The sequence below is a fragment of the Dryas octopetala genome, chromosome 5, assembly GCF_963921425.1.
Source record: "Dryas octopetala chromosome 5, drDryOcto1.1, whole genome shotgun sequence".
NCBI lineage: Eukaryota > Viridiplantae > Streptophyta > Magnoliopsida > Rosales > Rosaceae > Dryas > Dryas octopetala.
The window spans coordinates 19,981,127-19,994,413 of NC_141370.1; the positions used below are offsets into that span (position 1 = coordinate 19,981,127).

General features: G+C 36.4%; 1 protein-coding gene across 1 annotated transcript; it reads right to left on the reverse strand.

Moving 5' to 3' along the window:
• Positions 1-684: 684 nt before the first annotated feature.
• On the reverse strand, positions 685-4,092 carry LOC147285450 (Leucine-rich repeat (LRR) family protein). The gene has a single exon (XM_086243809.1). It carries the CDS (start codon positions 3,654-3,656, stop codon positions 1,287-1,289), a length of 2,370 nt encoding a protein of 789 aa, XP_086099935.1. The 5' UTR covers positions 3,657-4,092; the 3' UTR covers positions 685-1,286.
• Positions 4,093-13,287: the final 9,195 nt, after the last annotated feature.

Consider the following 13,287-nt stretch of genomic DNA (forward strand, 5'->3'; position numbering starts at 1 on the left):
TAAGGGTGCACATGAAGCATGATGATACTAGTCCCAAACAAATATTAATCTAATGAGAAAAGGCTAAGTTCAGAAATTGAATGTAGCACCACCCACCAATGAGACTTGGGTTGCTGCCCCCATTCACACTATTCATTCATTCAGGTCCTACCAGGATCTCAATTGCCAATTGGGACCTGCAGTCTCGATCGAAAATTAAGGACCATTCAACAGTATGCATGACTTATCACCTTGGCAAAATCAACAAAATGATAGAGCCTTGGATCAACCCCTGAATGTATTATATAAACCTATATATACAAGTTAATTGGCCACAAAAACTCAAACTAGCTGTGTCTGTGAGTCTGTGACTTTCTGTGTCATTGTCAAACACATATGCTGGAATTGCAAATGGATTCCTCAGCAATCCAAGTCCATTTAATTTCTAGATTCTCAATAACACAAACAATGGAGTCCACGATTGGTTCTACAATTGATACATAGATACAGCAAAATTCAAGAAGAACCAAATTTTAATTCCTTCACAAAGGCAATAATGCTTATTTCTTACACTGATGGCTGAACTCTATCTATTGCATTCCAACAAGAAGCAAATGGAGCCTGACTGACTGAACTGAAGAGGAAATGGATTGACAAATGACACATGCATCTTTCAATCTCATTCATAACACAAATAAATTGGAATGAGGTGAACTCTGAATGAAACTTAATACAAGTAAAATGTTCATGATTATACTATAAAATTTGGAAATGAGAAGAAACAAAAGTATGCTATAAAAGAGACAATAGCAATAAAACCCACCACAAAGAAGCAGCAGCAGCAGCAGCAGTAGCAGAAGCAGAAGGAAGGTGTGCTGCTGTCTTTGTAGCCTGAATTATGGTCTCGAAATTCATCCCTATACATACACATTCTCTGCAACCTACTCTTTCTCTGCCCTTTTTATTTCACAACTCAAATATCCATAACAATTCAAATAAATATGGGAGAGACTTTCTCCTCTTACCTCTCTCTATAGTGATAATTATGTTTATGCTTTCACCTCTTCTCTGTTTTTTTCTTGAGACATTTTGTTGTTGCCGGTGACGACTGACTTCAAGTTCAAGAATTGCACATAATCTCAATTAAATTGTTTTTATTCTTCCTCCACGAGCGACGAGAATTGCCCAAAGAGAAAGAAGAGTTGATGGGGACTGGGGAGGGAAAAGAAGCCGTGACTGCCAATATGACTCTGAGTTTTGTTGTTGATGCTCCAGGAAAGGTTAGAGGAGAAAAATTCTCAAAAGAATCAATAGAAGGGTGGTGGCGGAGGAGACGCGTATGAAACTCCAAAGATTGGTGGCAATGGGCCCTCATATACAGGAGTGGGAGGCGGTGGGCTTTCATAAACAATTGGCGCTGGCGGTGGTGATGAATGATGTGGTGCTGGTGACCAATGCGGTGGTGGTGGTGATGACTGAGGTGGTGCTGGTGGCGGGTTCTCACAAGGAATTGGGGGTGGTGGTGGTGGTGATGGTGAGGGTGGGGGTGGGGAATTGTAGTGAACTGGTGGCGGTGGTGAGCTATAATGAACCGGTGGTGGTGGTGGTGGTGAAAGGGATGGTGGGGGAGGGGAGGGGTACACTGGTGGTGGAGGTGGAGAAGCATACACCGGAGGTGGTGGTGGGGGTGATGGTGATTGTGGCGGCAAGAAAACTGTAGGAGGCGGTGGTGAGGGTGAAGGTGGTGGTGGTGGTGGTGGTGAGTACTCAATACATGGTGGTGGGGGTGGTTCTATACAAGGAGGTGGGGGTGGGGGTGGTTCTATACAAGGAGGTGGTGATGGGGGAGGTGGGGAATGGATAGGCGGCGGAGGTGAAGGTGATGGGTAGGGATATATTGGTGGTGGAGATGAATGATGAGGTGGGGGTGGTGAATGATGAGGAGGAGGTGGGGGTGGTGGTGAATTGTATAAGTAAGGAGTGGGTGGAGGTGGAGAACTCAATGGAGGCGGAGGTGGTGGCGAATTTGGTGGAGGTGGTGGTGGGGAACGGACGCAATATGGCGGCGTTACGGTTGGTGGTGGGGGTGGGGGTGGGGGTGGGGGTGGGAGTAGTGCTGGTGGGGGTGGAGAAGGTGGTGGGGGAGAAGGCGGTGGTGGTGGAGAGTAAACCGGTGGAGGAGGAGGTGATGGTGATGGAGGGGGCGATGATGGTGGTGGTGGTGGTGGTGGCGGAGGTGGTGGTGGGGGTGGTGGAGAGTAAACTGGGGGTGGCGGTGAGTAAACTGGAGGCGGTGGTGGTGGTGGTGAGTAAACTGGTGGAGGAGGCGGTGAAGGTGATGGTGGTGGCGGGGGAGGTGGTGATTGGGGTAAAACAACCGGAGGTGGTGGCGGTGGAGGTGAAGGAACGACGACAGGGGGCGAAGGTGGAGGAGGTGTAGGCAAAGAAGGAACGAAAGGCTTACAACTAAAAGAGTTACAATCGACAGGCCTAGACAAGAACGACTTACATTGCACAGCGGGCATCTGCAATGGCCTGTTGGGCAAGCAATTCCTCTTGTCGTCGAAGCCCGGCAAGCCCAAACACACCGGCGGCTCGCCGGTGAAGAAGTTATAGGAGTAGGTGAAGTTCTCCAAATTGGGCAACGAGCAAATACTGGGAGGAATCGACCCAGACAGCAAGTTGTGGGCCACATTGAGCTGCTCGAGGCTCACCATCCCTCCAAATGTGTCCGGCAGCGAACCCAGGAACTGGTTGAAGCTCACGTCCAACACCGTCAGGTTCTTCAGCAACCCAATCTCCGGCGGCAAGCACGACCTGAACCCATTGTTCATCAGAATGATCTCGTTGAGGTTCGACATGTTTCCGAGGCTCGCCGGAACGCAGCCATGGAACATGTTGTTGGCGAGGACGATGACCGACACCGGCGAGTTGCCGAAGTTGTCGGGCAGATCGAATCTGAACCTGTTGTGGTTGATGAAAATGGCGTCCAAGTCCTTGTCGAAGAGCTCTCTGGGGACAGTCCCTTCGAACTCATTGAACCTCAGATCCAAGAATTTGAGAGCTGGGAGCCGAAGCACAACAGTTGGAAACTTCCCAGCGAAGCGGTTGTTGCTGATATCAAGCTCGAAAAGCAGCCTCAGGTGCTTGAACTTGTGAGGCACAGTCCCACAGAACCTGTTGGAGTTTATGTGGAATAATGCAAGATCTGAAAGCAGCCCCAGTTCCTCCGGCAAGTACCCAGCAATGTCGCCATGGTTGAGATCAATGCCTGCGACGGTTTCGATCGAGCGGTTGTCGAGCGCGTGAGCACAGAAGACCCCAGTGTAGTTGCACACATTAGATCCAACCCAATTGCCAGTGAGATTGAGTGGGTCGGAGAGTATGGCTTGCTTCCAAGCTTGTAAAGCTATGTATGCATTTCTGAGCCTGTCGTTCTCGAAAACCAGAGATGGGTCGACCGTGACAAGCTCACCTCGGTCACCGAACTCGTCCCTGTAGTAGAGGAGCTGGCGCTGCTTGATGTAGTGGGCTTCGGCGTCAGAGAGAGCTCCATGGCTGCGAATGTCGTGGTGGTGGTGCTCAGAGGCTGAGACTGAGAGTGCACTTGTGGTAAAAACGAAAGCAATGACAAGAAGAAGTGAAAAATCAAAGAGGGTGGTGGTCTTCTTCTTCATCTCACATGAGACATCTGATTCTCCAAATGCCACTTTTCTTTAAACCCAAAAAGAAGGAAAAAAAAAACTGAGGGAGGAATGAACCCTTTCTCTCTCTCTCTTGCAAATGGGTTTTGCAGAAATGGTCTCTCACCTTGAGATCTGAGGAAGAAAATGTAGAAAGGAAGAGAGAGAGTTTTTGGGTTGGGGTTTGGGTTTGGGTTTGAGGAAGAAGAAAGGGGTGGGGGCTGGTTTCTAGGGATTTTGGAGATGTGTGTTTGTAGTTTGTAGCTGAGAGTAAGAGAGATTATATCAAAAAGACAGCTAAATCACAGCTCAAAGCCCACCAGATTCTCTCTCTCTCTCTCTCTCTCTCTCTCACTTTCTTTTATTTTCTCTCTCTCCCAAACTGCTCCTTTTTATTCTTTTTGGAATCCCATTCACATTATTCAACTCTACAAGCTAAGGTTTGGAAAAAAGTCATAAACCCCATAAAAAAAAATAATGCAAATTTGTTCATTGGGTTTTATAATAGTATTAACTATTTAAATATTGAAGTTGTTAGGGAGGGGAGTTGGTAGCTTTGTAATGGGTTTGATCTCACGAGAATAAAGTGAATTTTTCACGAGATGTTAAGAATTGTTGGACCAATTGGTGGTGGTGGTGGATGAGAGGAAGCTGAGGGTGTGAGAGGTTTCAATCCACTTTATGAAGGTAGTGGGGAGTGGTGTTATTTTTGTCAAAGAATACGAGCCTCGGAGTAAATGAACTGCCAGTAATGTTTTCAAAATTACGTAATTACCCTCGTGCGTTTTCATTTCTGATTTCTCACGGGGTGCTATTACTCTGTTCAGGGCCGTCCCAGCTCCTTGGCTAAACGACACATTGAAGTGCGGCTACCGTCTCTTATTTAAAGTAGATACATAATTTGCTGAGATTTTGTTGCTCATTTGGCCCTACTCTTAAAAACATAAGCAAGCAATACTTGCATTAACATGTGATATTGATTGTATAGGTCCGTTTTTTATAAAAGTTTTTTTTAAATAAGTATTATTATTTATATTTATATAAAAAAGATTGTCTGCATTAAAAGAGGAGCTTAAATAAAAACTAGTTATTACATATATATAAAGTAAAGGATTTTTACGAGTTATAGTTAAATAACGTGATAATTAAAGTGTTTCTGTTATACAAAAATTGTTACTATGTACATATATCATATATTCTGACATACTAAATAAAATCATAACTTGGTTCGAAATATAAACTATTTTTTTCGACAACTTTATTGTTTTTGCCGATAGTCTCTCACATTCAACATCATGATCATGTGAATGAGATATTACGAAATTTTTTTTATATAATTTTACCATCTAATCACCGACTAAACCTTTGCAATAAAGGGCAAAAAAGGTCACTAACCAATCTCTCATTATTACTTTTCATTATTTTCTTACCATAAAGGCATAAACTAACATATACTAATTTTCTACCATCATTGAGCAATCTCAAGTGATGTAGGTAACTAATATTCCAATTAGTCATTGAAGATTACTAATAACTAATGACATATTATTACTTCACAAGAAAATAAATAGGCTAAACTATTTTTAACAAACAAATGTTTGTTCATTTTCCCATTCCTTCATTTTCTTTTATTTTTGAGCGCTTGGTAAAATTGATGTATTGGGATAATGGCACACAGCAGAAAAGACAGGCTAATGTAATGAGGGATTTTAAGACATGCGTTACTTCATAAATCCCAAAACGGTAGCATTTATGGCAAGGCTAGACTCTGATATAAAATGAATCCCATGCAGGATTGCGTGGTACGCATCCTTATCATGGTTAACGCTGATGCACTATTATCTTCATCTACAATCATGATGAAAATTCAGCGATGGTGCCGCATGCCCTGTGGAGCACGTAGGTGGGTCCCGCAAACCGGGTCAAAATTACAGAAAGCGACACAGTCACTATGCCCCATGCAAGTTTGTGTGTGTTGGGGGCCCACGCGTCATGTCCTGCTCGGCTGGATCGTCGGCGTTGATGAGGGTCCCACGTTCGTGTGGTTCACCGCGTCCCTGTACGCGTCAACACCCACCGCATCAGCAGCGCTCCAGTTGGGAAACCGTAAAAGGCTGTTTTGCCCCCGCTTTTCAATTTAAAACGCATAAGTCACAGGTCGCAACCACCGTTTTAACGCGCTTTTCGCTAAGCCAATGGCCCAGCACCGCAGTTTTGAGCGATCAATTGTTTTCAACATTACTGCTACATATATCATATTTTTATACCATAATTTCATAAGATACGGTAACTTACATGACATTTATACATTGAATACTAAAAAATAAAAATAAAAACCCAAAAAAGAAAAGAAAAAGTTTGTCTAATAAAGTAATGACACATCAGATGGTATAAAAATGTGGTATAAGAATGTGGTAAATATAACATTATAAAACTAATTACTTTGTTATTTTTATTTGAGAATTCTGAGGAGAATATAAATTTGGGTCCATTTAGTTTAATTTTGATTTATGATTTTTTAAAAATTTAATTTTGATTTATTTATTTTATATCTAATTTAATTTTAGTCCATAATTTTTTTAAAATTATGATTTCAATCCTTTTAGTTGTGTTTTTTTCAATTATAATTAAAATATAAGTTATATTTCATCATTTCTTAACCATATGAACTAATTTGGAGTATTAAAATCAAAGAGAATTGAAGTTTGATAAAATTTAAAAAATCTGAAAAATTTAGTAGTTTCGGATACCCTACTTAGGATTCAATTATGAGTTTTAGAACTCCGATTTGAATGATCTTTATTTGGTTGTAAAGATGAGATGCATAGCTTTAAAACAAGTATATGTTTGCTGAATTTGACTGAGATTTGATAGGGTAAAAGATGAAACAAATTTTAAAAAATAAATATGGATCTTGATTGAACAAATAGAACAATCAGTAAACTAAAACATAACTTAAAAAAGATTGTGAATCAAAATTGAACTAGATATAAAATAAGTTGACCAAATCTGTAATTGTCTTTTTATTTTATTTGATGTACTTCCCCTCTTTTTATTTAATAATTAGCATAAATTTTTTTAATTATACATTTATACTCAGGAATTATAAGTTCAAAGTAAAAATGCGTGATTTCATTTTCATAATAAAAAAATTTGCAAATTCATAAAACTTTGATTAACTGTGATTTTTTTTAATAACTTAAAACTTCTGGAAAGTAAGTAAAGCTTCCATCAAAAGGCCAAAAAGAATCCATTTCATATTAGTACTCATACATAATACATAGAGTGTAATCTACTCATATTTTGTATTAATTATCCACAAAACTAATTATGAATTCATCAATTTTTTTTCTTTTTCTGAGAACATATATAAAATTCCAATGCACTCGATAGTTGGTTTGTAGTTTTGTAAATGTAAATTATTGTTGTTCTTGTCATGTTGAGGTCGAGTAAGTTGAGTTGCGGTTGCAAAATAAGTGTGTGGACATGAGATGAGTCATGTCATGTGTGACTGTGTGTGATGGGATTTTGATGATATATGTTGGGTTCCACTTGTCTGAAAATATTTTTTTTGTTTTTTTAATACATTTCTGAAAATCTTTACTGGTGCACATCGTTTGAAATAAATTGTACTAAGAAGAAATGTAAGCGCCAGCGCTGATCAGATGATATTGTAGTTTACTAATTTTACTGGTATTTGCGTTTGAAAAAAAAAATACAACTATCTAAAATGTGATTAATTTTTCGGTGTAATTATAACACTGTTATATAATGTAATTAATTTAATATTTTACAGTATTATTTTTATTATCTATTTATATTATAATATGTAAATTATTAATATAATATAATAGTATTTTACTCACACCAAAACTTTTTTAAAAAGATAATCATTTATTTATTTATTTATTTATTTTAACGATGATGGTGTATGAGGTACACGTTTGTTTGCATTGTCAACCTCTTCTTATTTTCTCTTTTATTTTTCTTTGGGGTTGTGAAGCATTGTCAACAAATTTAAACTGAACCAATGTGAAGTTTTGGCAATTATTCCGGATGAACAAGTCTGATGTTCAACCCAAAAATAAATGCTTATATACCATTGCGAAACGTTACAACCTTTTCTTCATCTTCATCTTTTCTGGTGAATGAAACATGCATTATAATTCTTATTTGACTTCACTATTATATTCTTAATCCTCCACTTGTATATGATAGATGGTGATTCTAGGTGGTCAGGCCGTTAACAGTTGCCTCCAATCACGACAAGTCGGTCTAATTGAACAAATATTCACATCTATTTATAACTAATATGTCAAGAATCATGTTAGGGCTACGAAACTTATTCTAAAAATTAATAAATTAGTATCTTATTTATTAAAAATAAATGAAGTTTATACATTTAAATTTGAATAATGAGACCCTGCCAGAAATTTGGTAAACAAATTGGAGGAATGAATGTAATGATTTTTATTGAAATATATAATGTAATAGTATATATGTTGTATCACAACAATTTGATTTGAATGTAGCCCCATGATATATTTCTGTGGAGCCAGTCTCGTGACTCACCATTGAACCCTTCATTTAATAATTTGGCCTGATCGAGTTTCGTGTCTTCTCGTTTGAAGGGTTTGTTTGTAGTTTAGCCAAATATATGCTTATATTTTGTGCAAACTCCATTATATTAATAATTGTTATGGTCAGAATTTTACTATAAATATTATGGTTTTACAGACGTGCGTGCTGCGCATTATTTATACATAAAATTGGGATGCAACATTTTTGTTTTCCATTCCACCGCTAATTCCTAGCTTAGCTAACAATCATATATAGGATAAGCATTAGCATATTCTATACAACGAACCAAATAAAGCCTTCTTCATTGAATTGATGGACAAGTCATCACAAACCGTGTGGGACCAATTGTCCACGTCGGATACTTCTTGCTACCAATTGAGTAGGACAAAAATGCCAGCCGGCAAATCCAGCTGCAAAGCTTAGTTATCACACTTGTAACTCTCAAATTAATCTTATGCTTCCATCCAACTAGTTGTGTTGATGGTTCCTTCACAATGTGTCCAGGTGACTCTTATATGTTTATTATGTTAATACGATAATGGTTGAGAGTCATTCCCGCATGTAAATAATTAAGTAAAATTGAAAAACATAACTATTTATTTTTAGTGTGTATGTAAATTCTAATTAGACCTCCCGTGATATTGATGTATTATCTCATAATAAACATTATTTTAAATTAAAATGTAGACGTTGAAAGAGTGTTTGAATGCTACACTTTGTTTTTTTTTTTTTGATAACTGAAAGTATCTTTGGTCAGTTTTCGTGTACTAGACTAATCTCTTGGGTCTAGAGAATTTACAAGGAATTTTATCTCATTTACTGCTTGGCTCTAAAGCTCACACTGAAGACTCGAACTCAAATGCTTAGATTTACAGCTACATCTCTGAACAAACTCTTCTAACATCTTAAATTTCTATATTTTGTATTTTTAATATCTCATTATAAATTTTGTGTATCCCAATATTATTTAGTTTTTATTTTAGGATATACCCAAGTAGTAGCTACTAGGGAATGAGGAATGACTCATTCCTTGCCTAGTTGGCTCCGGTCTTGCATTCTGTCGGACCTTGAAGTTTGAAGTATTCAAAGTAGCATCTGCCATTTGTCGTTGCCAATCCATTAATCAGTCAAAGGATGTTAGAACTAATGACAATGCAATTAAACTCATTCACGCAATTTTTCTTTTTGTTTTTTGCTTTTTTTTAGGTTTGGGATGTCAGACTCAAACTCAAAGAGGTAATTTCCTGCTGGCTAAATTACAAAATTAATGTTAGTGGTTGAAATTGTCCCATTGGTTTTGCGAATTGCAATCTAATTTAACGTTTTTGTTAGACTTTTGACCTTGTTGTTATGCAAAACAACCAATTTGCTTGCTGCTGAGTTTCTTGTTGAAGCTGGTGTCTTTACTGACGTCAATTGCATAATCAATTCAAACAAATTATAAATAAAATATATATATGTATATTCTGAGTCTCTGACTTTCTTCTAAATTTCTAATTCGTTTTTTGCTTTGGTTGCTCAGTCAATCCATTTTTAACTCACCGTCTCATCGTCTTAACTTCGAGCTTATTGAATGGCCAAAGAAATAAAAATGTTGAAAACAGTTCTACATTTCTACATGCATTGATATTAGATATATATTAATTCCTTTATTTTAGTGCTAATCGATTATTACATTAAATTTTAATAGCAGTCTTTTTCAAACAATTAGATTCAAAGAAGGCCAACCAATATCCAAAGTCCCGCTGAAAGCAAATAAAATCGATCATCCCTAAAATCCATTAGAAGAATTGCACATTTGCAAGGAATCATGGGTGAGTCAGTAAAAAAAAAAAAAAAAAGCCTCATCTTCTCTTTAGTCTCTTTGAGGCATTTCTACAAATACTTTACCTCGAAAGCTTAAGAAACAAACTATAAATCATGGGGTCAAGCATCTATGTATAAGGGAAGATATTTGGGTTCATGTGGTCAATTACCCTAATTGACCCCATTTGCCCATCGGAGTTACAAATTTTAAATTTGTGATTATATAAATTAAATTATAATTTATCGTGAGGCGAAAAATTATACTATAAAATATAACATACATATAACTAAACATATAATTATAGAGCGTTTCTTTGATGAATTTCACACTCACCGATTCATAGCTTAGGGTCTACCAATAGCAAAACATATATATGAATATTTTTAAAGATGCATTTTACATCATGATGAACAATAATTTGAAATATATAATTATTTATTTTGACGAGGGAATTAGTGAGGGGTAATCAAAGTAGCGTATTGTAAGAATTAATTAAGGTATCCAAATTCGCAAGTAGAGAAGAATATAAACAATGGCAATGTGAATAGCACGTTGATCATATAATCCGTCATTGATGCATGGTTTCACTTTCTGTAATTCCATGATGACAAACACAATCACTGTGTGTAGTGTGCAGTAATCTTCTCCGTAATATTTGGTCAAAAGTAAGAACTCTGTTATGACTCTTATGACCAAGGAATATATATATATATATAAAATTAAAAAATGAAATTAATTGAAGCAGCAAAAAGTGAAGCCAAACCAGAAAGCCGCGTGGAATGGAAATAAAAAAGAAAAGAAAAATGCAGAGAGAAAGAGAAATCAAGCTTGCACGCAAATTACGGACACAATTCGAGACCGAAATTTAAGAGAAGAGTCGTGCAATTAGCTTATTGTATTGGTATCGTCGGCACAGTTTTCATTTTGTTTTTGGTTTGCAGATATATTAGTTTAGTTAGTGGCCAATAAGATGGTAATGAGTTCCATGAGTATTGGCCTATGAACAATATCTGGGTCATTCCTAGAGAGTATTGCAAGGTCACCTTATTTTTTTAAATTTCGATTTTGGTAATGTCGGTGTATCGGAACTGTTTATTTTTTAGATAATCAATTAAAGATCATCTCTGTAACAAACAAATTAATTGAAAATCGTTTAGTTATATAACTTTTGTCAATTAAGTAGAAAACCTTGATGTTTTCAATTAAAGAGTAATTTTTGACCAAACCATTGATTTTTTTATTTAATTAATAACAATTATATAATTAAACGATTTTCGATTGAGTTGATTTTTTTGCATAAATGATCTATAATAAGTGATCTAAAAAGTGAACGGTTTTGATCATATACCGGCATTACCAAAATTACAATTTTAAGAGGAGGGGTGACCCAAGTAGTGTCCTTGACCTAATGGATAGGGAAAAAAACTTCACCATATATATATTTTTATTGTGTGTCTATCTGTATAATAAAAAAAATAAATATAATTATACATACATACATCCGTTATATGAAAATTTTATTTATATAAAAAATCTTAGACTTTATTGGAGTCTTCCGACTTAGATCAAGAAGCATTATAATATAATCAATGGTGTAGGTTGGTTGGACCCCACACTTCCATGGCTGGCTGTGGCTGTGGCTGTGGATGTGGCTGTGGCTGTGCTTTAAGTTCATTTAATGGACCATGGCGTATACGGTAAACCTAAACCATGATTATACGCATTTTTTTCTGTTGCAGTATACTTGTCTGTCTAGTGTAGTAGTTTTTGTACACCAAAGTCTAAAAAGTCTTCCTCTTGGATATTTTTAAATTTTGGGTGTGGAGCAAAAGTCAAAATGGCTTTGCTCACTCATCGTAGTTCATGGGTCTTCCTACCACATTGCTATAGCAATTTTTAATTTCAACCTCGTGCGTTGTTTTTTTTCCTTAAATAATAAAAGAGATCATTACTTGCGAAATGTAGAGAGACACCAAGGTCAAACAGCTCAAAGTAGCCTCAGTTAAAATTGATCTTATTAAATAACAGGCCATGTTCGGAAGTGCATTATTTCAACTACTGGAAATATGGTTAAAAAAACTATTTTTTAACATTTTTTCTCATTTTTTAAACCATTCCTGACACAGTTATTATAAATTAAAGAAGTAAAAAACCATATTTAGAGATTAAATATTAAATTTTAGCTCAAGAATTTGAATATAACGAAATTACTTTCCATTTTAATTTGGAATTGATGACAAGTGCGAAAAATGAACATTACATGATGAGAGTTGAGACGAGAAGATGAAAATAAAACGGAGTGGTCCACAATGTCCGTTTAGTGTCATGTGGTGGTCTCTCATCTTATCAAGAAGAACTTGGTACCCTTAGGAAGATAAGATGAACCACCCTTTATGTAAACTGTAAAGGACCCCCTACCCTATGTGACAACAACATTTGCCACTTTCCGTTCAAACACAACATTTATTATTGCCTTCTGATAAAAAAAAAAAAAAAAACATTTATTATTGCCTTCTATTTGGCTCGGAGCTTTACCTTTTTTTCTTTTTTTCTTTTTTTGGCCAAGTTGGAGCTTTACCTGTATGCTTCACTTTACACAAAAAAAAAAAAAGAAAAAAAAAAAAAAGGAAGAAAATTATGTACTTGAAGAAAGTTGTAATTACCCATTTGCCCTCGTAGGAAGGACAAAGGGAGAAGAACAGGTTCTAACATTTATTCCTCCACTAAAATGTTTCACCTTTCGGTAGATTGCAGAGGAGCTGCCAGGAAGAACGAAAAATAAAGCATAAGATGGTTATAATTGCAGGCATCAATTATAATTCATTGAAACTGAAAGCAACCACCACTTCTTTCACTTTTGGCCAGTTTTATGAGCCACCTGCTTCTCATGTGAAATTTATGGAAAGGAGTTGGAAAAAAAAAAAACAATATTTATTTTTCTTACACCATGAAACTGTCGGCACATGAGAACAAACAAATCTATTATTAAGTTGATTACATAAACCCTAGTTTGTAATTTTTCAAAAAACATAAGATTTAAAATGAAAGCACGCTAAATGTCAAAAAGTTAGATTCGATACAAATGCGCTTATAGATAAAGCCTATTGCTAGCTCAGTTTCCTTACCTGACTGCTATATATAAATGCAAAGGCAAATACAATTATACAAGAAAAATATAATAAATACATATTAAAGTTTAAAACCCATAAACATGATTTTTTGTTTTTTGAAGTATTT